General features: G+C 46.7%; 2 protein-coding genes and 1 long non-coding RNA gene across 6 annotated transcripts; 1 reads left to right on the plus strand and 2 right to left on the minus strand.

Moving 5' to 3' along the window:
- Positions 1 to 318: 318 nt before the first annotated feature.
- On the minus strand, positions 319 to 7650 carry LOC135255820 (uncharacterized). 2 transcript variants are annotated; one of them, XR_010330286.1, is made up of 3 exons: positions 7198 to 7650; positions 4525 to 5235; positions 319 to 1631 (listed from the first exon to the last, which is right to left on the minus strand). It is a non-coding gene; the product is annotated as an uncharacterized LOC135255820 (long non-coding RNA). The 2 variants fall into 2 exon arrangements; XR_010330285.1 differs by having other exon boundaries at positions 4970 to 5235; positions 7198 to 7643.
- On the plus strand, positions 5015 to 9951 carry apela (apelin receptor early endogenous ligand). Its single transcript, XM_064337493.1, has 3 exons — positions 5015 to 5138; positions 7046 to 7135; positions 9068 to 9951. Exons 1-2 carry the CDS (start codon positions 5063 to 5065, stop codon positions 7132 to 7134), a joined length of 165 nt encoding a protein of 54 aa, XP_064193563.1. The 5' UTR covers positions 5015 to 5062; the 3' UTR covers position 7135; positions 9068 to 9951.
- Positions 9952 to 10392: 441 nt separating this feature from the next.
- On the minus strand, positions 10393 to 25394 carry tmem192 (transmembrane protein 192). 3 transcript variants are annotated; one of them, XM_064337490.1, is made up of 6 exons: positions 25195 to 25393; positions 23919 to 24071; positions 22797 to 23058; positions 20928 to 21059; positions 13991 to 14102; positions 10393 to 11939 (listed from the first exon to the last, which is right to left on the minus strand). In XM_064337490.1, the coding sequence occupies exons 1-6, from the start codon at positions 25222 to 25224 to the stop codon at positions 11816 to 11818; spliced, it is 813 nt and encodes a 270-aa protein (XP_064193560.1). In that variant the 5' UTR covers positions 25225 to 25393; the 3' UTR covers positions 10393 to 11815. The 3 variants fall into 3 exon arrangements, with proteins under 3 accessions (XP_064193560.1, XP_064193561.1, XP_064193562.1); XM_064337491.1 differs by lacking the exon at positions 25195 to 25393 and adding an exon at positions 24604 to 24945; XM_064337492.1 differs by lacking the exon at positions 20928 to 21059 and having other exon boundaries at positions 25195 to 25394.
- Between the last annotated feature and the right edge of the window lie 671 nt (positions 25395 to 26065).

Here is a 26065-nt window from a genome sequence, read left to right on the forward strand (position 1 = left end):
TGTACCTTACTACCAACAAATCTCCTTAAACTACAGCGATCTATTGGGATCTACTAACACAGGCCTTTATGTCAGTGACTACCATTCACACAAAGTTTCACGAGACATTCAACACTCAAAATTTAAGAACAAGCATGCACTGCGTTTAGTCTGAATTTGGTCCTGACTTTTCCAGTGCTCTGTCCTGTGACTGCATGCAGAACGTAATCGGTGATAATGGCCTCCACAGTGATGAGGACGGCGAAAGTCTAGGGAACACACAGACGTCCGACATCTCAACCAGGCGATGGGGCCCCAAATCCTATAACGACCACGAAACGAGCCCGTTTTTCCGTCCTTTATGCACTAATGACTGCAAAGCGGCTCTGTCGGCCATTCGCCTTTTATTTTCCCCACAGATAAATCCGAATCAGACCCGAGCCCAACCAGGCTCAGCAGTTAAATGTCATTTTTGTTGCCTGATGTGCAACAAACGACACGTCGCACGACAAACTGAAGCCCCTGGTTCCGGCGTTTTCCTCAGAAACTCCGCGTTCTCCGCGCACAGAGTTTAAAGCACTCCGCCATGCAGTACGTGTCTATTTGCAGCGCACTTCCAGCCGCTGACGGTGTACCCCGGGGGGGGGAATCGGCATGTTTTTATTTCTATTCTCGCCTTCCATCTGGACAGTATATCTGCAGGGATGTGTTCCTGTGACGGTGTCCCACCCTTAAGACTCATATAACGTATAGATCAGGACAGAAGGTTTTGTTTATTTAGACCTCCCCTCTCCCTCACACGGTCAAATTCAGATACAAAAAGACAGACACAACTTGTTTTGCGTGTTTCTTGTTTGCTTTGGCAATGTGCGCTACACAGTATATATTTCACACCAATAACGTACATTGAACTGAATAGAACCGAGAGAGAGAGAGAGGAAGAGAAAGAGAGAAGAGAGAGATGTAGGCTATCTGGTTTCTTTCTTGTTCTGTCAGTAGCAGGAGATCATCTGCTTTACAGCCAGTTTGAAATGCAGCAGTGACACCTGATTATCTTACAGTCTAAACTGCCATTTATTGGCTCTTTGACACCACAATCACAATGCGCAGTGGCAATTTCACTGTTTTGTTGAGGTCATCGATCAAACAGCTATCACCTTTTAACAGACGGGAATGCTGCTTCTTTGAAATGTGCTTGTTTCTATCTGTCAGAAAATTGTAAAAAAAAACAAAAAAAAGTGCATGTCTGGTTTTACAGCATCTGGTTTATAAATTCTTGTCCAGTTTATGTAGTTTAATGTTTAAATGGCTAAATTGTAACGTAGGGATTATTTGACCCCGTTGGGTTAATCCTTGTAATGACATATAATCCCAAATGAAAACAAATTCTTGCCACTCGCCAACACACTAAGACACAGCGTCAACTTTCAGTGTGACACCGCACTGATACTGTATACATGCACACCTCACTCGTCCCAAATGTAAACAATCCCAAAGTGCTGTTTTGCTTTTTTTTTTTAGCAACATGCCGATCATTTTACAACCAAAAAGGCTTTGAGTAAGAAGGACTATGGCTGCTGGTTCCATCTCTGTATTGTTCAGGCACTGTAATGATGCATTCCTTCTTATGCGTTGAGACAGCAAACATAGACCTAAAAAAAGAAAAAGAAAAAAGTTGAAATAAAAGATCTACCCAATCTTTACAGCTCAGTCTTTCACAGAGAGAACACCAGTCTTTAGCTGCTGGCCCGGTTGCCATGGGTACCAGGTAGATACGAATAACAATGGGTGGTCATTAGCATAATCAATTTGAAAAAGAAAAGAATATGCTGCACAATGCATGCAAAATACGGCAACAGCAAACCACCAGAATCAGGCCTCCGCTTCAGGCAGGAAAACCAGGCGCAGATAGACGTGAGGAGAATCGCGTCATCTTTACGACAACAGAAAATAAAAATACAAAAAAACACTAAGTACTAAGAGCTGACACTACAGATCAAAAGTCAAGAAGTGAAGCTCATTTTGAACACTGGGGAATGTGTGGTCACGGAAGTGGGGGGGTGTGGGGGGCATTTTTGCAAACATCATAAATAACCTCTTCAAGGGCGTTCATGCAAAGGGGAAGACAAAAACTACAATAAGACCTCCCTTTGTGTCCTAGCCCATGTTAGCAAATGGTCATTTGAAGGAGGGAGAGAGAGAGAGAGAGAGAGAGAGAGAGAGAAAAAGCGAGGTCGCTCAGCGATTTCTGTCCCCATCCGTCTCCCCATTAGCGCCATGCTGTGGCCTAATCCTAATGGACTTTGTAAGAAAGGCCAGACATTTCATTCCAATGTGCAGGCCTAGAAAAAGGAGGCCCAAACGGGGAGTCCAGAGGGAAAAAGGAGGTGAAACGGGGAGTCCAGAGGGAAAAAGGAGGTGAAACGGGGAGTCCAGAGGGAAAAAGGAGGTGAAACGGGGAGTCCAGAGGAAAAAGGAGGCCCAAACGGGGAGTCCAGAGGAAAAAGGAGGTCCAAACGGGGAGTCCAGAGGGAAAAAGGAGGTGAAACGGGGAGTCCAGAGGAAAAAGGAGGCCCAAACGGGGAGTCCAGAGGAAAAAGGAGGTCCAAACGGGGAGTCCAGAGGGAAAAAGGAGGTCCAAACGGGGAGTCCAGAGGGAAAAAGGAGGTGAAACGGGGAGTCCAGAGGGAAAAAGGAGGTCCAAACGGGGAGTCCAGAGGAAAAAGGAGGTGAAACGGGGGATCTCCTGCGCCACACCGTGCCGTGCCACGCTGTGTGAGGAGTGGGGAACTCCGGGCGGAAGGCTGCCTGCCAGACGTACGGGTCACACGCCGGTCATACACCAGTCATACACCGGTCATATACCAGTCATACACCAGTCATATACCGGTCATATACCAGTCATACACCAGTCATATACCGGTCGTACACCGCATCCCGGCACTGCCGAGTGAGACCATGACTTCGTCCACTTTCCAGGAACACAGTCCTTGCGACACAATCCTGCGGTTTTTTCCACGAATCCGCCTGTGCGCTGAAGAGCAGCACTGGGGTGCTGTCTGAGAAAGCAGAGCCGGCTCACCTTCTCGGTTTCTATTTAACGTGAACATGTAAGAGACTTTATTAGAGACTTAGTTGATGCGCCAGTCTTAACGACTAATTGTATTTGTATTTTTATTTATTTTTATTTTTCCATAGATTGCGTTGTTGCCGTTCTCGTTGTTAGTGTTAATCAGTTTAACCATCAGGGTCCAAGTTGAACTATGCGGTTGTTCCCTGTACTTGGACCGGTACTTCTCTCTAGGGTTTTCGTCATACTTGTTCCTGGCTATGGTTATACACTTTGTTGTACGTCGCTCTGGATAAGAGCGTCTGCCAAATGCCTGTAATGTAATGTAATGTAATATTATTTGGGTTTTCTTTGGACCATGAAACCCAGGAAAACCCATTTCTTTGGTTATTTCCTAACACATACCAAGCCAAGGCCCTGAAATCTGAAGAAGAACTTTCTCATGGAGCTTTAAATCTCCCAGAGCTGCCAAAAGTTTCTTTTGAAAGGTTTTTGTTGAAGATTTTTGCTGATTGCAACAGCAGAATGAGTGTAGAATTCTGAGTATTCCTTCTATCAGTCTATTATATCAGTGACGTGAAGAATTACTCAAAAACAGCCTATAGTGTTCTCGGCTTTTGAGGGATCCAAGCACAGGCCCTGATTAAAGCCAGTAGACAGGGTGAATCTCACCGCATTTAAAGTTAAATCTCTCAGACAAAGAAGAGGCTTTTCAGCACACACTGGTGAAGGACCTGCACAAAGGGGAACATATCATCCAAATGTGTCCAAAACAAATTTGGCTACAGCCCTTTTGAGGTCATTAGCACGCTGACTGCCACGCATGCAACGGGCTAACAAATTAGCTCTGTGAAATTTCGGGACAAACGCACATTAGTTCTATGCAGCGGTCTCTGTAGTGGATCGTCAGGGTCCCACAATGGGAACGCCCGGACCCCAACCATCCCCCCCCCCCCCCCCACCCCACCCCACCCCCCGACACACAGTGTTTTTGGGTGTACAGGATCCAGATGCACCAGCACACAGGAGACCCCACACTCAGGGGCTCCAGTGCACCAGGAGAGACCACAGCCGGGCACAATAGCCTCTCATTAAGCTAAACAGCTTCGCCAATGGCCGCCACTTTGCAGCCAGTTTACCTCCCATTCAGCCGAGCTAGTGGCCAGGGTCTGCCGGGGGGGGTCAAATTAGCCATGCACAAAACAAAGTGGGCTGGGGGGTGGGGTGGGGGGAGGGGTGCAAGGAGAGGGGAGAGAGGACAGGGGGGCAGGGGGTTGGGGCTTCCTGTTGGCTGCATTGTCTTATACATGTGGGGTCAATATGTGCAATGCAAAGTTTCACATTTGTAAATAGGGGGTGTGTGTTGGGGGGGGGGGGGGTTGGGGACCCGCCCCCCCCCTCTCTGTTTTACATACCCCTCCCTCTCTCTCTCTCTCCCTCCCTCTCTCCTGCAGTATAAAAAAGAGGGGACTGACAGCTGCTGCATTGTTGCGGAGGTCTTTCTCACTCATCCACGGACGGGACAATTGGTGTCGACATGGTGAAATTCTTCTAAGTGCCTTTTTTAAAAAAAAAAAAAGAAAAGAAAGAAAATTTGGTGTCTCTGAAGGGGGATACAAGCAAAAGAAAAGAAGGAAAGGAAGAAAAAAGAGCAGGGTGCCAGGTTTATACTCTGTGGAGTTGGAACTCACAAGAAGAAGAAAAAAGAGGGATACCCACAGGCCCCCCACCCTGAGCGCTAATTCTCCTGATGTGATCATTAACTCTGGAGCAGAGCAAGCAGAGACTGTGATCTTTAACTCTGGAGCAGAGACTGTGCGATCTTTAACTCTGGAGCAGAGCAAGCAGAGACTGTGCGATCTTTAACTCTGGAGCAGAGCAAGCAGAGCCTGTGCATTTGTGAACCGTGAGCTTGCGCACCGGGGGAAACTCTGGAGGATTTTCTCTGCCTCTCCTCCGTCTTCACGCATCCCCGACCTCAGTCCAGGCTCTCCGCCAAACCCACGCGCCGAAATGAGATTACAGAAGCTGCTCTTCGTCCTCCTGCTCCTCCTCATCACCCTCCTCCTGGTCCAGGGCCACAAGCCAGGTACGTGCACGCGAAATTTATCCGCCAATCCCGTGCGTTTGGCCTCACAGATAGCGGGGGGGTTCAGAAATGTCCGTTATTTATGGGGAGCGGGTTTCTGTAAAAGTAAGCACTGGCATGAGGTCAGCTCTGAGAGTAGGCTCCTGCTGTTTGGAACAACGTGATTCTGATGGAGCACTTCAGAGAGCGCATTACAAACGGTCATTATAGAAATTATTTCAATCATTGCACTATTCAGAGTTGGATTATTTGTACGTGTGTGGGTGGGTGTGTGTGCGTGCGATTATTTCTCACAATTTCACAGCATTGTTAACTCCGTGAAGTCAGATCTAAGGTTAAGTGTAGAGTGTGGTTTTGTATTTTTTACTGGTTTGACTTCTCAAAAAACTTCTTTAAAAAGCGTAATCAGGGGCAGTTTATGAAAATGTGTAACTTCTTGAAGAATGACACAGGAGAAGAAGAAAAAAACAGCATAAACATTCAGCACGGTTCACAGATTTCAAAGAATTTCCGAAATCAGAATTCCAACCCTAAATTCAAATGTTTACTTCAACTGTATTTACGTTTTGCGACGCGAACGTCCGTGTTCAGCTTCACAGCTTTCCCACCCGTCCAGAATGAGAAAAACTGTGGATTTGCTTTCATTCACGCTAACATTTCAAACACTTTTCCCGCTGGTTCTATTTCTTCTCGCCTTGATTTGTGAGGTCACGGGTCAGCTGACTAGATAAGCTGCCTGAGGCTGGTGTTCTAGAACCTCAAAGGGAGATTTCTTTTTGAGAGCTTCTGGAATGTAAATCAAAATTGCGTTTCCCATAATATCGGCCCTCTTGGATGTTTATAAATTTTTAGCTGTGATGTTAGCTGATCCGTAATATCTAGTCATGGGGAACAGCTCCCAGTGTCTAACTTCCAACAAAACATAATCTTCTTATCTGAGCATTTCAATATGTTCTTTTATTTTGTTTCCAGTAATAAAACGCTCCGAGTCGTTATCTCTTCCTGTAGTCCCCTTTTGTGGCAATTCTTCAGAAACGGCCTCTAATTGCTGTTTATTGGAAGGAGGCAGCTCCACTGCTATCAGATGAAAACTTAATTGTTATATTGGCCAGCAGGTAGAAATGTTCATCCTTCACAATAAAAGAATCAGCCAGTACAATTTAGCTGAATGTAGATGAAAGATTTTTTTTTATTTTTAATTTTTAAATAGCATTTCTGAATACTCTCTTGCTTTATACTTTAAAATTTAATTAGGAACCTTAAATAATACAGCTTACTGGATTTTTTTAAATGGCCACTCTCTTTAAACTTTGAATTGTTTCTTCAATTCTGTGTGTGTGTGTGTGTGTGTGTATATATAGCCTATATGGCATTCTCTGATGTATGAAGTAAAATTCTGCACTGATCCAGTCATTTATAACTCTGCCCAGTCAGAAGTGAAGAATATGTGATACGGGCAGGTTTCGCTTGTTGCATACAGATCTGTTCTGCACACAAGGCGGGCCACATCTTCATCTAAAATGAAGGCCGTGCGGAAGGGGCCACCACATTTCGGAAGAGCAAAGACACGCCTCAGTGCATCCCGATATTACAAATTTATGCGCAGTTGTGTGGAACCTCTTAGTCAACAAGTTAAAGCCCAGAGTTTCCATTTGGTTCCAGGCTGAATACATTATAAATTCACAGGGAACTTTTTTCTTTGTGTGTGTGTGTGTGTGTGAGAGAGTGCGCTTGTGTGTGCTTGCATGCGTAGGCCAGTGTGTGTGTGCTTGCGTGCGTATGCGAGCGTGTGTGCATCTGTGTGTGTGTGTGTGCTTGCATGCGTGTGCAAGTGTGTGTGTGTGCATGCTTGGTTTAGCTGTACAGCAAAAAAATTGAGGGCATGTCTCCTGTGTGCTTTCCTGCAGACTTCCTGAATCTGAGACGCAAGTACTACAGACACCTGTGTGCGTCCAGGAGGTGCATGCACCTCCACTCCCGAGTGCCGTTCCCCTGAGGTAAGAGCTCCATCTGCATAAACACATTACCCACAATCCCCAGGGGGCACGAAAAATATCACCTCATACCGTCGCCGATATGTCTCCTCCTCCCCCGAGCCACCGCAACAGCAACATCCTCTTAGGCGACTTTAGTCCCTGTAGACCTCTGCTTTCCTCTCTTGCAAAGAAATGTTGTCTTGCGTACAGAAATATAACTGATGTGAGCCAAACACTAAAAGTTATGAGATCAAGACAGTGAAAGAATATTCTAGTATGGGTCAATCCTTACATGAAAGCAGTAATGGCCAGTCATTTTCACTAAGAAATGCAGTGAAAGGAAACTTTTAAAGCCATCAAGCAAAAGGATTTGTTGACCTTAAAGGATTAAGTTCTGCTTAGAGTCGACCAGAACGCCACAGAATAAGTTACGCGTTTTGACTGACAGCTAGGGCTTCGAACGACGTCCCTTATTTAGAACGATATTCTCGAAATGTCGAAACCTCGGCCAAAAGCGCCGGTCACCTCAAAGATGACTTCACACGTGAAACGAACGGACCGCGAGGGCGTGTCTCCATTTCCTAGGGCCTCTGCGGAGCCCGCCGCTGACCATAACTCATACCCTTGTTAAGGCCAGAAAAGCCGTTAAACTTCCCATGGGCAAACCGCAGCTGTGTGCTTCCACCGGTTCTACATTGAAAGCCTTCAAAAGACGTCTTTACCCCATCGACCGTATTAACAATATAGGCTGCAAGATGCCACCCCTGACTCCAAGGCAACTTGCAAGGGGAAAAGAAGGCTGCATCAGCTTAGCGTAGGATTCCCCCAAAACTAATTAGCGCGAAGTTTGTTAGAATAACGGCTTTTTAGTGTGCCAAACAGCCGAACTATTACCCAATGCAGGTGGGCAAATAAGATTAATCATCTGCAAGTCCCTTATATCAGATGAATGCTGCATTATCCCCTCTACATAGGCTATGTATGGTGACCTAAATAGTAGACAAATATTCACATTTATAACAGGGAGACTAATTACAGGAGGGCTTTTTTCCAGAGCCTTGTTGGTCCCCTAGGGTGCTGCGTTCTCTCAGCCCTCCTCGTATTGAAGGAGGATTTAGGAAGTTAGCGACTGGGACCGTTTCCAAGCTGCGCAGTGCAAGGCAAAGGTTACCATCTGTTATCTCACAATAAAACGCAACTAAAAACAGAAAACAAACTCCTGCAGGCCGTTGCTTTTTTATTGCCGGGTCCCGGGTTAATTACACCACGTACGTTGATCTCCCGGACACATTTAGACAGGGTCAGAGGACCTGCGGCGCGTGGGTGTGAGGCGCGAAATGCTAAATCGGTTCAACTACAGCTGTTGTCTCTCAGAAAACTGCAAAAAGCGGGAGTAACCTACCGAGTATGGGGCTGTAGCTGTGCATTTAAGATGACTGTTTATTCCGAAAATATTGATACAATCGTTTTCCAAACTGGTGTTATAGCCTATTCCCGTGTGTTCAAATATGATTGCTCGGCTGTTATCCCCAGAGATAGCCTATTAGTTTTGTGCATTGTAATAACAAATAAATTCATTTTGTGTTTGTGTTTCCCCCCATACTTGTGAGATAGCCTATAAGTGTGGGTCACTCGCTGCCTTCGGCCTTGCTTGACCCTACTCATCCCACTCCAATGGGGGGATGGTTGCTCTTGGAAACACTCCACCCAGCAGAACAACATTTTTTAAACGGAACTGTTTAAAATAGCTATTAAAAAAGGTTGCGACTTCGACGTGTCTATTATGCAAAGCCGTGTAAGCAACAGCAAAAGGGCGAGGCTGCTCGGCGCTCAACAGAAAACATGGTTACAACACTTCGGGGAAGCTAAAATTAGACCATATAAACTATTGGCGACAACTGTAACGTTACCTGCCTTTGAGTTGTTTCGTTAAACGCAAATCTCTTCTTCCAGGTAGTCCACACTGGAGATCCAGCGAACGGCGGAAAAGGCTAAAATGACGGGAGGCCGTGACAACGATCTCCAGGGAGAACTTCCGGTTGAAGTTCTATCTTACCACCAAAGGCGCGAGGAAATGGGGCAGAGCATTATCTACCGCTGTCACGCGCTGCCGAGCCGCAGCATGTGTTACTCATGCAAAAAAAGAAAAACATGCAAGATTTCCATTTATAAACAACATATGACTATTTAATGCACATTGATTGAGCTATTTGGACGGAAGGCTTCCCGCGCTGCACACTTTAATATAATAAGCTATTTAACATACAAGAAATACAACTGCCACGGACCACCGTAGCCTATATACCTATTTTTAGCTATTGTGATTGCTTACGTGATTGCATTCACGTAAAGCTGATGGCTGTCAAGATTATATAGATTATATTGCACCATCATACTACATACTAGAATACATTTCTGCAACCATAAGTAACTTCATGTGAGAAGTGATGGTAAAAATTTAGCTGATTCCTTCAGTAGCCTATGTCACATACTGTAGGCTATTTAGGCTACACAAAACAAAAGGTTTTGCCATTGCATGAAAATAATTATATTGTTCTTGTGACTGACGCAGAAATGCATGCAGGAATACACAATGACATTGGAATAGTCAAGTATGCGACAAGGTCAATAATGCAGTTTGCAGTCCATTTATAAAGACTGATGTAGTGCTGTCCATCATTTATACCATCAGATTTTGCAGGGAAATGTAACGGAATCATTCAGGCAATATATGGTTAACCGTTTCACGAAACTCCAATATAAATGTGTTTATATGTAAGTAACGCACTTGAAATGTTTTATTGATGTCATTTTAATAAATGCATATACTCTTTTGATACCCGCTTTGATCTTTTTTCCCCCCGCGATGGGGCAGGTGTCCATGGTTTTGGAACGTCATGATTCTGTTAAACGTTTGAGGTGAAAGCATTAGTAGTCACCAGGACGTGAGGTTCTTGCCACGAACCAGAAATACTTGAGAACGTCAACATTTTATTTTCCGAGTTACGCCGTCTCACATGGTAATTTGATTGTCAGTTTAAAACCGTTCAGTTTATAAGCGTTCAGCTCCTGTAGTGTACATTTGCTCCTTCCTCAACTTGTATAAACTCTGAGCTAAATTAGCATTTTACTGTGTAGAGACCAAGCAATTGTGAGTATTATCTCCTGAAAAACAAAACACGGATTTATGTGCTGTTCGATCCTAAATACAATTTTATAAATCCACCAGGAAAAATCCTTCCACCAAACAACTTTATTCAGACAATGTACAAAAAAAGTATGAGTAAACAAGTTAATTCAAGATTTATTATACAAAAAACATGCTTTGAAATCCAGAAAAACATAATTCAAAGTCCACAATGACCCTGAGTAGAGACGTAAGTACATAATTACAAATATAGATACACTAGATACACTGTACATTTTCATCAAGTGGTCGGCAGTAATAAAAAAAAAATTAGGAACAGAACCTTTTCAATAATTAAGGATTACATTAGACATGAGACCAGCAGTATTTCAAACAGCGTTAGCTAGACTCTAAGCAGACAGAACTGCACAAAAGCAAACAAATAACACTTTTGAAATGAAAAAAATAAAACGACAATAAAAGAAAAATAAACTCCAGTAATGCTTGTATTTGTGTTGTTTTCAGTTATTTTGTGTTGTTTATTAATTTTTTATTACAAGCTCTGCTGTTAGACTGAACAGAGGCGACGTTCTGAATCTTAAAAATGATTTTTTAGGGACAACACAAAACAGACAAAAAACTCAGTTAGGCCCTCATAGCTTTCTTTCCCCTCTCTGTGTGAGTTTCACAGTGCCTGATAAAGCCTGTTTCTTTGTTCGCAGCTTTGTGCTGATCCTTACAGTGCTTTTTCCCCCCATTTTCAACACTATTCCGACAAAATGACAGTTTCTTAACCATCAGTCTGAACATCAGTGCGTGAAACTGGGACTACATTCCCGGAATTTCATTACGTTAAACAGCAGCATCAGTCTGAGCGATAATCATTTTATTCACAAAGTGAAAAAATTCCCACTTTCTCACGACAGAGATATTGTGTTTTTTCCGCTCTTCTGACTTTCCGTTTGATTTTTTTGAATGCGGGTGAGGGTCTGCGCCCATGCCCGCGTGTGTGTGTGTGTATGTGTGTGTGTGTGTGAGGGCGCGTGCATGTGTGTGTGCGTGAGTGTGTGTGTGTGTGTGGGCACACGTGCGTGTGTGTGCGCGTGTGTGTTCATGCTTGTGCGTGAGGGTCAAAGGACGTTTTATTATAACAGATTTCTCAGGTTCTGTTCACATGACTAATTAAAGGACGCTTGGGGTCATTACACACAAATAAAACACTTTTCCCTTCAGCTAATCATTCAGCCACGTCCTGCTCGCACTTTGGCCTCAACTTAACTTAACTTCAGCACGACTGAATTCATATTCCAGCGCAACAGCGCGCGTTTCCACGGACACCGGCCTCAGCGCCGCGAGGATTCGACGTCACTTAAAACGCGCCGCACACGAGACACAAAGCGACGCACGTGCGGCGAAGCGTTTCGATTTTCGGGAAAAGCGAAACGTGCAGGCGGCGTACTCACTTGGCAATAAAACAACATACACCCATATACATACATACATACATGCACACACACACACTGCATGCATGCGTGCATGCATGAGTCCCCTCCCCCTCGCAGTCACATGACCCCCTACTCCCTCATCTGTTGGCTGGTCAGGGACAGAATCCTCTTGCTCAGCAGGGTGTTGTGCTGCTGCAGGTACTCGATCAAGTCCGCCTGCTTCTCCACGACGTCTTCCAGATTTGAGCCGTCCCTGGAGACGCACAGAGGGAGAGAGGCCCGTGCGCATTAAAAACTGAACCCTGCACAAAACCCAACACCAGTTAATACAACTAACACCTCGAAGCAGTGACTTTACGCTTTTAAAATTCCACACGATTCCCACGCAAAAAACATACATAAAAATTAGTCTACAATACATCCAAACACAGAAAGCCAGACTGTGCGTTTAATCGCAACGCACTCCCATTCCTTGGCGTGACGCATTGTGGGGTATCCACGCCGCTTCGGATTGGAAACGTTGAGTTTGGACACAGGAAACAGACCCCTGAAAGCCGTTTGCGCTGCCCAAAGAGCGTCTATTGGGTGCTTTGTAAGATGTTATCCTTCAAACGGCCTCATCCCCTTTGTAGATGTTAATCTCGCCGTGGCGGGTCAGCCACGGGGGCGGCGGCACTGGCCCTCCAGCCCCTCTCAGAAGGGGTAGGGAAAACAGGAGGGAGGAAAGCCACCCAGGCCCTTTGGGAGACTGCAGGCAAGCCTAACAGTGCAAACATTTTGAGAGACAGACAGAAAAAGAAAAGAAAAAAGCCCATACGTCCAAACACAGAGGATTAAACGGGACGAGTTCCTGGGCCTGGTGTAAATGCATAAGGTCCAAAGAAATGTCATTCTATTCTATTCAATTCTATTCTATTCTGTTCTGTTCTATTCCATTCTATTTTATTCTATTCTATTTTATTTTATTTTATTTTATTTTATTTTATTTTATTGTCATTTAACGCACAATGTCAGGAACTGGCCAGGCGGAGCACAAAGGCGTTGGAGATGGCGCTTCTGAGGCCATAACGCAGCCGCGGTCGTCAAGGCCGACGCTGCGAAACGGCGTCGTTACTCCAGTTTCCTAAAATGCGCCCGCGTGCAATAAAGAGCGGCTCAGGGGCATGCAAGCTGTGTGTGAAGTACAAATGATAAGATTAATAAGCCCTCCAGACACAGACACACACACACACACACTCACACACAAACACACACAAATAAATTAAGACAACAGAGATATGCGCCAACATTCCGAATACGCTGGGAGGGCAGGACCGACCCCTCCCCAGGCTGGAATGCAGGAAGAGCCAATTAGAGCGGCCCACTTCACTTAGCCCGTTTTATCCATGAGAAAGAGAGAATGGAAGAAAAAGGCATTTTCACACCCACCCTCGGGCGAGAGAGGGGCTGCCATGCTGCCCCAAGCAGGTTCACCCCCACCCCCCCAACCCCAAATGTGAGGGGTGTGCTTCTCTCCTGCTTTTTAAAGTATGTCTTTCCTGCTAATGCTATGCAGTGTACAGGCTTAGTCAGCACTAAAGTCACATAAGGTGGCTCTTTAAAGAGATAAGCAGCCACTCAGAGGGCTTCCACTGGCTTTCCAGAAACATGGCGGTGTTCTATTACATTCAGTGGGCTATCCCACAATGCTCTGCCACCATCCATCATGTGACCTTCTCACTGCTATGACAAGACCACGAAAACTTCACGGACCAACCCACGGCCAGACATTTGCTTGCTGTTTCCAATTCTGATATGAGGGCGATGCATGGTCCATGGTTGCCATAATCTTAATGTCTCAGTGAACTTAACGCAGGCCTGGCTCTGGTGGTCAGTCTCATTTTGCTCTGCCTCCGTCCCTTAATTGCTAATCCTCTCCGGTATTCGGCTCCATTAACACAGATGAGCCTGAGCTCAAAGGGCGTCTGCACAGGCTACTTTAGCATTCAGAGAGACAAAGCTAATCTGCAGGACCCGGAGAGTCCAGGAACTGTTGCCGTGGGGTACGGTTGCCATGGGGCACCGTAGCCACAAGGAACTGTTGCCACGAGGAACCGTTGCGGCAGGGTGCCATTGGCACAGGGTACCGCTGCCGCAGAGTATTGTTGCCGCAGGATACTGTTGCCGTAGGGTCACAGTGTCATCCTTCACAACGTTGTGTCAGTAACTCGTTCAGCAGAACACGGGGCCTGGCTGCATCCACACCCCAGCCCTCACGTAGCCCCGCCCCCTCTCCCCGGAAGCAAAGGTTGATGGGAAACGCACCTGAACCCGGTCTCTGTGCAGAGGGGATGGGCGTTGCCGGGGTAACCGTGCGATCGCTCCTCCTGGCTGACGTCAGGCTCCGGCCTCTCTCTGTTGAAGTTCTGCACCCTGACTGGAGGAAGAGAGGACACCCTGAACACCGGCACAGACACGGACACCCTAACCCTAACCCACACGCGCACAGCCGGGTCCGCTCCATAAGGAGCGCGACTCAATCGCTGTGAGCTCACAATGCAGGTAAACACTCCGCTGATGCGGTTATAAGCAAGAACTGATCTCATCTGTGGGACACGACACAACTCCTCCCTTACAGACATACGGAATACATTCAAAATACAATCACAGAAAATCTATTAGCCTGCAACTGAAAAACCTATGTGCAAATATGCAAATGATTGCTAATTTCAGACACTGCAATTTATACGTATATTTCAAAACACTGCTGCAAGGGTGTATCAATCCATTTCCCCCCAAAAAAGTCCACACATTTACAGCTATTTCACTGTATTCCCTTTGCGGAAAGGATGGTCAGCCACAGTGACCCTGCGGAACTGCTGACCCTCAGACCCCAACTGGGTCCCCTCCCCCACCGGGACCCCTTCCCCCACCCACAGGCTCACCCCAGTCCCGCTGGGATCTCTGGTAAACACAGCATGTTTACTGACTCTCTCCAGGGCTCAGCCCAGTGGAATGATCCGTCACGGTGCGGAGGGGCACACCCCTGGGCGGGGGTGGATTAAGATTTTTACCTGATCTGATCTGACCTGGCCCTACACCTCTGATAACAGGGCCGAGTCCGTCCCCATCCCAGGATAGAGAGACAGGCCATTTTTAATAAAGAATAAACATGGGGTCATGTACATCCAGAGGAAAAAAGCACAAAACCTCTGAGTATTTTACCAGTGCTTACTTTCCCTTTTACACTTCAGCTCACACTGATCTGGAGACACACAGGAGGGAGGGAGAGAGACACCGGTCATTCCTCGCACCAATGATCCACGCTGGATTCCGGAGCACCTGGACGAAGGTCTTTATCGGAACTCAAAGACCGTCGAGTCGAAACCACCTCCGGGGCACGATAAAGCCGATTGTGCCGACGAGCGGCGAGTACGTGAGCATGTGTGTGACCGAGTGAAGCTGTTAAAAGAGTCAGCTTCAGCACCCAGAGACGGCAGGGATCTGAGCTGATGTTTGGCCCCAAAGGAGTTCTGGGATTTGGAGTCCAATCTGTGGAACATGATTGGCTGTGGAATATTAGCTGTACCCAGCTGAGGTGCTAAATCTGCTAGCCCACCCATAACACCCACCTGGACAACTGCTCATATACAATGACTGGATCATTAACGGCAGTTCTGTTTGGGAGTAAAGCACCTGTGTGGAGACATAACTCAGGTAAACCAGGTCCTGAGGTGTTTAATTCTTGGTTTAAATGTTAAAAGATGGGAGACAGAATTAATTAATTAATTAATTAATTAAGCAGCTCTGTGACTGAACCACACTTCTCTTCCCAGGTCAGCTGACTGACAAATGAAACGTCCAATCAGCAGCTGCGCAGCCTCCCCCTCTGCTCGCACTTTTCTCTTTTATGACTAACGTGCTGATGATGGCCCCGCTGACCGCAGCGTCTGCGCCCGCGCTGCCTTTACGGCGCCCTCTTTATTGGGCTGCTGATTAATCGCTACGCAGCCGACGAATCTTTTACAGGGGCGACGGCGGGCGCTCAGAGCCCTTCCTTTAAAGACGCCGAGGGGGGGGGGAGGGCCCTTCCTGTCTGAGCCGTTAGCCTAAAGCAAACAAATAAAACGGAGCCGGACGCTTCAAACGCGGCCGCGCGTCACCCGACCCGTTTGATGTGCCGCGTTCGGAACCGCGGCTTTGAAAACAGGAAGTGGGCGCGAGGGGACCGGGGCGTCTGGGCCGGGCCGGGCCGGGCCGGGTCAGGTCAGGCCGGGTCGCCGTGGCTTCAGGACGCCTCCTGATCGATCGTCACGGGGGAATCCCCGAGGCCTGGCGCCGGTGATGACCTCACACGAGCACTCGTTCAGACCGCCGTCGCGCACTTTGACCCCGCCTCCCGCGCTCCTTACAAGACTCAGCCCTAAAACGGTCGCCCGCGTCAGCCTTCTGACACAGCATGCAGACGTACACCCCTCAAACTCGCTAAAGGAACCCCAATCTAACCTCTCGCTGTCCCCTCACTCAAGGTCCAGACCGGACAGATTCGCACAGGCTGAAACATGGCTCTGTCTTTCCTGAGTGAAACTACACCCAAAAACCCACAGGCAAACGGCCCAGTACAGCTGCGTGAGAAAGTTAGGTAAACTGAAACTTCACAGTTATTTCCCATGGAGCGCTTAATTCACATTACACTATTTGCCCTGATTAATGGTCAAACAGCCGTTAGAGAGTCAGTCTCTCCCCCCCTCCAACCGCCCTCCCCAAACTCACACAGGCCGAGAGAACAGAGAAATAATGGGAACTAAGTGGCCAATTGACAAACACTGAATATTCTACACGATGTGAATAAAGGGAGACAGGGCCTCCCATGTGAAGAATGGGATGCTTTGGACGGCTTTAAACGGCTTTAAAAGCTCGTAAACCAGCTGCGGGCGGGAGGAAAGGGGCCAGTTTGAAACGGACGTGACGCATTTCTCACGTATCCGCCAGAATGGAGACGGCATCCTTCAGGAGACCCGCGCTGCAGAGACCCCGGCCAAAGCACTCAGCCTGCTAGGGCAGGTCACATCCATACTGCTCAGTGCATTCTAATGAGTATTTTACACACAGATCACATCCATACCGCTCAGTGCATTCTAATGAGTACACTACACAAAACCCATCCATACTGCTCAGTGCATTCTAATGAGTACACTACACAGAACCCGTCTATACTGCTCAGTGCATTCTAATGAGTATACTACACAAAACCCATCTATACTGCTCAGTGCACTCGCTGCTAGGGCAGGCCCTCCTCGCAGTCATCAATGACTACACAGAACCCGTCTATACTGCTCAGTGCATTCTAATGAGTACACTACACAAAACCCATCTACACTGCTCAGTGCATTATAAAGAGTATATTACACACAGGTCACATCCATACTGCTCAGTGCATTCTAATGAGTCTACTACACAGATCACATCCATACTGCTCAGTGCATTCTAATGAGTATACTACACAAAATCCATCTATACTGCTCAGTGCATTCTAAAGAGTATATTATACACAGGTCACATCCATACTGCTCAGTGCATTCTAATGAGTATACTACACAGAACCCATCTATACTGCTCAGTGCACTCAGCCTGCTAGGGCAGGTCACATCCATACTGCTCAGTGCATTCTAATGAGTATATTATACACAGGTCACATCCATACTGCTCAGTGCATTCTAATGAGTATACTACACAGAACCCATCTATACTGCTCAGTGCACTCAGCCTGCTAGGGCAGGTCACAGCCATACTTCTCAGTGCATTCTAATGAGTATATCACACATAGTTACATACTATTGAGTTCATTAGAACGCACAAATCACATCCATACTGCTGAGTACATACTAATGAGTTCATTAGAATGGTGCAGATCACATCCATACTGCTCAGTACATTCTAATGAGCAATCAGCACCAGGCCCTCACTACATACCCCTCTGTGTAACCTCTTAGAATGCACGACCAGGATCCCCCTGCTTCTGAATTACACATTCATCAGCATACAGGCTAGATCAGCACAGTCAGATCAGCAACAAACTGCTGTGCTTGAGGGAATTCAGTCCAGTCAGTGAGCTATCAAAAGCGCATCGGGCTGCCACTGAACCACAGCTGCTTTGGGGAATACGCGCTGGCCTGAAGTCTCTATTCAGTCCTAAAGTCCGCGCCCTTCGTCCACCCCTCCGAATGCTAAATTTAAAGTCCTACGTTCCTCCTTCACCAGACTGGCTGTCAGTGAAGATAACAAGAGAAATAGAATAAATGAATAGAAATATAAAATTATGTAGTATGACATAAACACGTTTTTTTTTGCTGCCAGCGTCACTGAAAGTGAACGGGAAAAAAAAGTGTGCTCCAGCCTGGCCTGTGTTCTGCAAGACGGGACGCTTCCCCCTTCTGCAGGGCGAGCACCACTGGGGACAGAGAGAGAGAGACAGAGAAAGAGAGAGAGAGAGAGGGAGAGAGACAGGGGGAAGGCTGAATTTTTCACCTGCCACCTGAAAGCCCCACTTCAATCAATCATTAGCTAAGTGCAAATATCCTGCAGGAGGAGCACCTCCCATTAACGGCGTGGAATTCCTGCATTCGAGTGTTTATGCGTTTACGCTCCCGTGTCACTGCGGCCAGCCAGAGCCAGCACCGCCCCCCCCCCCCCCCTCTCAGATAAAACTATCTCTCCTCTCTCCTCCTCCTCCTCCCCCCCCACCTTCTCCGTTCAGCCTCCAACAAAAGCTCCAGACATCTGGAGGGCCTCTGCGGCGTTCGAGACGTCTTCTCTCCGCGGTATTAAATTCCTCGGTGGTCTCCGTGTCTGAAACCGGAGTCTCGTCGCTCGTGAAAAGAGCACTTCACCGTTTTTTTTTTTTTTGGGGGGGGGAGGGTTGTGTGTGTGTGTGTGTGTGTGTGTTTTTTTGGGTGGGTATACAAGCGCTGGAGTGCTCTCTGAACGAATACCTCCCCAGAGGTTTTTCTGCAGAGCTGAGAAGCGTCAGGGGAGAAGCTTCCATCCGAATAAATTTCACAGCCCGTTCCACTCCTGCCTGCCTGCCTCTCCTTCAATAAATAAGAGACTTTCGTTTTGAGATCAGCTCTTTGAAGACGCTCCCTTCCCCACTGCAAAAAAAAAAAAACATAAAAGAAAAAAAAAGGCAGTAAACTACTTTGATGTGAGAAATCTTAATGCTGCCCTTTACAATTGTGTGTATTCATGTTTAAATGAAGGGAATACGGAATACAACGACTCCACATCTCTTAGCATTAAACGCACCTTCAAAAGAACTTCAAAGGGGCCAGAAGCCTCCTGCCCTCACTGCCTCCCTTCCGGGAGACCCGGAGACTTCAGCAGGCCGGGGCTCTCTCTGCTCCTGCCGTTTAAATGTGTGTGCCGACGGTGAGAGGGGAGTTTAGCGGACAGCCGATGCTCTACAGCGGACGGGCCGTCATGGGGGGGGGGCAGCGGGGGGGTCAGCAACGGACACCGCGTGTGTGCGCTGCCCGCACGGACCGCCGGGAATGCTTAAAATGTGGCGTTCGGACACAACCGGGCCGGAATGCTTTGGCACGGACTCGCCGCCAAATGAGATTTTTCTTCGAGCGCTAACGCCGACTCGGCCTGCTGATTGATTCTCATTATGTTTTTTTTTCTTCTTCTTTCCCTCCGAGAACGTCTCCATCATGAGAAACGGATTCGGGCGTTTGACGACTCAAAAAAAAAAAAAGAAACGAAGGAGCCACTGTCGTTCATCGACCTGAAATCCAAACAATGCCACTTAAAACCAGATGTTCTGTACCGTGATAAATTACGCTTTAACCTTATGTAAAAGTAATTGCATGTGGGCCAGATGCTAGAACTAAAAGGGAGAGCCCTTTTCTCTCAGCCTGGGGTTGATAAAACTGAGCTGGAAGTGTGTTGGAATTCTCTCTCTCTCTCTCTCAGATGGATATGAAGGGGTTTCTGTGGAACCGACTGAAAGGAGTCCATTCTAATGAGGCCAGCATTCTTACAGTAACAATGCCAATAAACAGGGGGACAATGCAGAGGCGCCCCAGGGTGGAGTGTGTTCCCGGCTTGCCTTGGGCAAGGCCTAACGGCCGAATACGATCCGACCGGGACAAGGGGTCCCCCCCCGCTCCTCAAAGGAGTCCACCCCCCTTATCTCAGCCCCGCGGTGTCCCTCCATTACCTGTTCTACAGAACACACCTGTGCAGTGCGGTGGAGTTACCACAGGGAATATTAAAACACCACATAAACAAAATACAGTTACGCTACACACCAGATCCAGTCCTGGAGGGCCTTTCCTTAGGGCCTGTCTATCAGCAGACAGTTTGGGCCTTGAAAACCAGGTGTGTGTGGACTTGATTAAATTAAGGAATGATGTCCAGAAACACACAAAGACCAGCATACGCACCGGCCCTACAGGACTAGAGCAGTGCATCTCAGCATTACGCTATATACACACACACACACAAGCGTTAAGCGTTACAGTTGTATCCTCTATGTCAACCGTTCGCCGTGTTCTCCACATATCCGTGTTGTGAAATCAGCCATGCATTTCTGGGGAAGCTGAACGCCCAGCAACCCACAGGACCAGTTCTGTCAGTCAAACGCGAGCGCTGTCAAAATGAGTCACGCAACCACGACGCGAAGAATACATTTTTTTTTAAATCACTCTATCAACTGCCGTTTGACAGGAGCCAGCGAGATTTATCAGCTGCTGTGCTTTACCGCTCACAAGGGCGAGGTTCGTTATCTGGGTCTGAGAGAGAGAGCAGCGAGGGACCAGGCGGGAGGAGGGAGGGAGAGATGGGGGAGAGACAGAAAGAGAGGGGGGAGAGGAGAAGATAAGAGAGAGGGGGGAAGAGGGAGAAACAGATATAGAGAGAGAGGGGTGAGACAGAGAGAGGAGGGAACAGGGAGAAAGAGATAGACAGAGAGAGGGAGTGAGACAGAGAGAGGGGGGAGAGAGAGATAGAGAGAGACAGAGAAAGGGAGGAGAGACAGACAGAGAGAGGGAGTGAGACAGAGAGAGAGAGGGGGGAGAATTGTGGAATACTGAATACTGCAGAGCGCTGAGCTGAGCTGGGCTTAGCGGGGCTGAATGGGGCTGCTTGATGGTCCGCAGTGTGGGGTGAATGGAGCTGGTGGCCGTTGGGCATTGTGATGCGAGCGGGGTGGGGGTGCGGGGGGGTGGTAGGGGGGTGCGGGGGGGGGGGGGCATCTCACCTGAGTACAGCAGCAGGCAGGGCACAGAGAGCAGCTCCAGGGCCAGCACCCCCAGGAGGAGCCCCACGCTGAGGTTCTTCACACCGTGTAACAGAGGCTCGGCGGCGAGGATCATCAGCACCGCCGCGTTCCCTGTGCACAGCGCGCGGAGACACAGGAGCACCGTCACCCGAGAAACTACAGAGCCCCGTTACCCGGGAAACGACAGAACAGCACCCCAACATTACCTGCGCACACGCAAAACCACAAGAGCCCCGTCACCCAGGAAACTACAAAACAACACCCCGACATTACCTGTGCGCGTGCGAAAACACAAGAGCCCCATCACCCGGGAAACATAACAGCCCCATCACCCGGGAAACAACAGAGCCCTGTGACTCGGGAACCATAACAGCCCCGTCACCCGAGAAACTACAGAAAAACACCCGACATTGCTGCCTTCTCTCTCACCTACGCCAACGCTCAGTCAGCTACCACCTGTACCCCACAAGCTACCTCTAATCCACTCCTTTATATTTCCTGGAAAAAGCAAGGGGTGCGCGACACACTAGTTCACGTAGACAAGAACAGCCAATGCTTGCTAATTATATAACTTCCTATAGATTTTTTTCTAAATGAATGCAAAAAATTTTTTTACACTATGTCAGGGTTTCTTGGGTAAAGTATTTTCTGGTTGTTGTGGATTTTATCCGTCAACGGAAGCAGTGCCACTCCTCATATGAGAGGAGGGCGCCCCCGTGTGGTCAACATCAGAAATTCAGCAGCACAGGGAAAACACTAACTTCGTTATGGCCTTTTGGTACATACCTGACTCACAAATTGTTCAAAGACAATTATACAGTGAGGTATACAAAAATATATGAAGAAAGCCACTTTTAGCATTTAAGTGCTATCTCTTACAAATGTAAAAAGCGTGCTTCTTCTGCACTGAACGCAAGGCCATCCCTTGTTTAAGAAAAATGTAAGCCCTTATTACAACCTGGCAAAATGGTTTAAAACAACCGGAGGACGATACCGTGAGGTACATTCTATGTGTCACGGTCATTTGTAAGAGATATTAAGGCAAATCCAGCCCAATCAACACAGTGTGGTCCATTAATATGAACGTCTGCATTTACATGGAGCATCAGAATGGCCCTAATACACAAACGGACAGCTTTAAAGACATTGTCTGGCTAATGAAGTGAGCGTGTGCAGTGGGTGATCAAGGCCAGCAGAGACGGCGCAGTGGGGCCCATTCCCACTGCCTACAGCGCAGGATATAAACTAAGAGACTAGAGGAACTGAGCAATTCACCCGGCTATCACGGGATCATCTGGAACGCCTCTGACTGGGGGGGGGCACCAGAGCACCCAGCGAGTCTGACACCCTCCGTTTCACGCAATGTCCACTTTACATTACATTGCAAGTGTTTAGCAGACGCTCTTATCCAGAGAGACTTACACAACTTTTCTTCACATAGCATTTACACTGCATCAATTCATACAGCTGGATATGTACTGAAGCAATGCAGGTTACATTACATTACATTACAGGCATTTGGCAGACGCTCTTATCCAGAGCGACGTACAACAAAGTGTATAACCATAACCAGAAACAAGTATGACAAAAACCCTAGAGAGAAGTACCAGTCCAAGTGCAGGGAACAACCGCATAGTTCAACTTGGACCCTGAAGGTTAAACTGATTAACACTAACACAAACGAGAACAGCAACAACGCAGTCTATATAGGTTGAGTACCTTTGCTCATGGGTACAATGGCAGTGTCCTACCCAGGAGTCAAACCAGTTCCTTAACCATTGCTCCCGACTGACACCCCCTCCCCCCCGCCACTAAGCTACGCGTGCAGGCGAGCGAGAGAAATCTCACCGGCTGAGTGGATGTAGACGGGCAGGGTCTTCAGGTTTCGGGTGGCCCGGTAGAACCGGAGGTAGCCCCTGCTCCGCACGCGGCCGTGGTGCCGGTGGACGAAGTGCTCGAACGCCACCTGCAGGACCCACAGGCACACTTTGGCGAACACGATGACCGTCGGGCTCTCCAGGCCCTGCAGGAGGCTGAGGCACTGGCTCCGGTGACTCGACAGTATGGTACAGTACACCGCCAGCGCCGCCGACAGGCACACGAAGGCCACCTAGGAAACCGGTCAAAGGGAAGGGTCATCTTTCGAAGGCAATGCGACTGAAAACCCAAACAGGATATGAAGAATGCATTTTGTGGGCATGGGCCAAGAAAGAGGGAAGAGAAAGGTTCCGTGAAAGTGTTTGGTTGGCCACACCGAACGTTTATGAAACAGCTTAGGAAAGACCACTGCTTCGGTGGCGCACTTCGATGCACTCAATTTTCAAATTAAATTGAATCATGATACTGGTTTCATGTTCGATTCTCATATCAAATTGTTTCTAGAACCGTAAAAATGTCAAGTTCATATTAAAGGGAACTAAAAGTCATTCCCATATCTCAGTGGCTTTCATTTGCTATAGTGCGGCTGCTCACCCCATTACTAGCACATACAATGTTCATTCAGGCATGGAGATAAACATTGATTTAATGAGCAAGAACGCTCCACCGTAGCCTGAAGACGCATCTCTTCAGACTATACCTGGACTAACTATCACCACTCTGCGGATCATTTCGATCACTTAAATTCCCCTCTTTCATGTACCTCCTGCACCACTCATGTTACATGTACTTCCATCCAGCACTTATTGCACCCTGTATCATTGTCTTGATGGACTTAATGTGTTTATGGCTATGAATAACTGTTAAATAATGAGTATTGTACCTTATCGTACCTGTGTTTTGTAGTTGTTCTAATGACCTTTGGTATGCACTTATTGTACGTCGCTTTGGATAAAAGCGGCTGCCAAATGAATGTAACGTGTAATTAATGCACTAACCACCATCAGAACACAATCTCTTCCAACGGGTCATAAGACTCAGTGTTGTAAAGACAGCAGCAATTTGGGTTTATGTCATTCACAGTGCACTCACATGCAGCAAGGACAGTAGCAAAGCAGCCCAGCTTGTCGGAAGCTTCTGGAATTCTTTTTTAATGGCAGAGTCCAGGATTTCAGGCGAAATGAGAGGCCCGTCATTCAAGGGGTCTTCGTCCAAACTCTGAGTTATTTCCATAGAGGAGTTATTCTGATTTACGCAGAGAGGGAATAAGGCGTAACAACAATTAGAAACAACAAAAGTCAGAACACATATGGCACAGCAATCCCAACATATAGTCGGATTGCATTTTTTTTTTTTTTTAGGATTTGATTAAAGCCTGAATGGGCTTCATCAAATGACTAAGCTGGATCTATTAAAGGGACCTTTTCAACACAAATCAAAGCACTTACAGGCACATACCAAACGTCTGCAGACAAATTTATATTTTTAAAAAATTGTGTGTGTGAGAGAGAGAGAAAAGGTGATGGAGAGAAATAGAGACCATGGAAAAGAGAAATATAGATAATTATATAATTACATATAAAAATGCCTGGAATGGGCAGTTGCCACAGTCCCTGCTAACACTTTTAGCACAATAGGTATTTCTGTGACGTTATCTACCTGCCGTAAAATTGCTGGGAAAAGACACATAACTGGAATTGTTTTGAGCATCAAAATCGTCCATTGTAGACTACGTCTAGGTAATCTGGTAAACCACATTAAGAAAGGAGATACATACCATTCAAGACAACTCCGTTTCCTTAGCAAGCTGTTTTTACTGTGTAATGGCAGAACTAACCTTGCCTTGATTAAATTTTGTTAAATGCATCACTCTAAGTGAGTAACGTATATTATAACACGGACTAGTTTATGCATTCACTGACAAGCTAGCATACTTGTTGGACAATATAGGAACGTAGCCTGCTAGCTAACTTAAATAACGTTAGGTACACAAAAACCAGATAGCTTACAATATTATTGCATTAAATAGCTTAAGTCATATCGAGTCGAATTTAAAGCTGCGATTTGGACAGTAAGGCAAAGGTTAGCTAGATAACTAGCGGGATAGTTGTATAAATGTATACAGTTAGATGGCTTTTAAATAAAAGATTAACGTTAGGTGGAATCGAAACATGATGGCACAATGAAAGAACCGGTTGGTTAAGGTAGCAAAATACAAAACAAAAGCGGCTCGCTTTCAAACTACCTTGCATGACACAACATCAGCTGACACGGGACTGACATGAACGTACCCGACGTTGCACTTGACTCTGCAATACACTTTGACAACTCAAGATAAAACGAAGCGATTTATCACACAAATACCTACTGTATGCGTTGGGGGTTCTTTTGAATCCATTCTACCGGCTACGTTCAGATGCTGCAAACTGGGGACAGAAGAGGGAGGCGTTTTAGAAAAATTAAAGTTATGGTCGCAAATTTACGATCATCTTGAATATTTTCGCGGCTCCCTCCAGTTCTCTTCAGATGGCTAGCTGCACACTTCCGGGATCTACCTTATTATTGTTCCGAGTTGCACACTTCCGGCCTTTTCCCTTGTTATTGATCCGAGTTGCACAAGTGAGCCATCTGTGGGAGATGTAACTGAAATAAATTGGTGTCAGTGTATGGTATTTATTTATTTATTTATTTATTTATTTATTTATTTATTTTCATTACCGTCTCACGTACTATTTGTGTTGTTCATCTTTACTTGAATAACATGTGTTATAACAGCTGAACAGAAAATGAGCTGTTTTTTGAAGCTACCTGACCACACATGCACCCGCACACACACACACACACACACACACCATTCTAGGGAGATCATGGAGTCACAGCTGAAAAGAAAGTATGATCATTTTCACCCACTGTTGTACACCAGTTACAGTGGCCTGAAATTGGGGGATTATGTATAAAATGTGCTGTAATTTCTACGACGTGAAACAAACATGTAAATAAAAATAACCTTTAATAAAAGTTCAGAATCTGCATATTAACCACATGGGAATTGTTTGATTACAAATCGAAAATTGTGGAGTATAGAGCCAAATCAATAAAAAATATGTCTTCATCCCAAACATTATGGATCTCACTGTAAATGGTCTAGTTAGTAACAATGCTTCGAGAGTCAAGAGAGTAAAGTAAAAAATCAGTCAGTTGCCATTTGTGATCGCCACATTAAAAAGTGCAGAGCTCAT

Source organism: Anguilla rostrata, chromosome 5, assembly GCF_018555375.3.
Source record: "Anguilla rostrata isolate EN2019 chromosome 5, ASM1855537v3, whole genome shotgun sequence".
Classification (NCBI taxonomy): domain Eukaryota; kingdom Metazoa; phylum Chordata; class Actinopteri; order Anguilliformes; family Anguillidae; genus Anguilla; species Anguilla rostrata.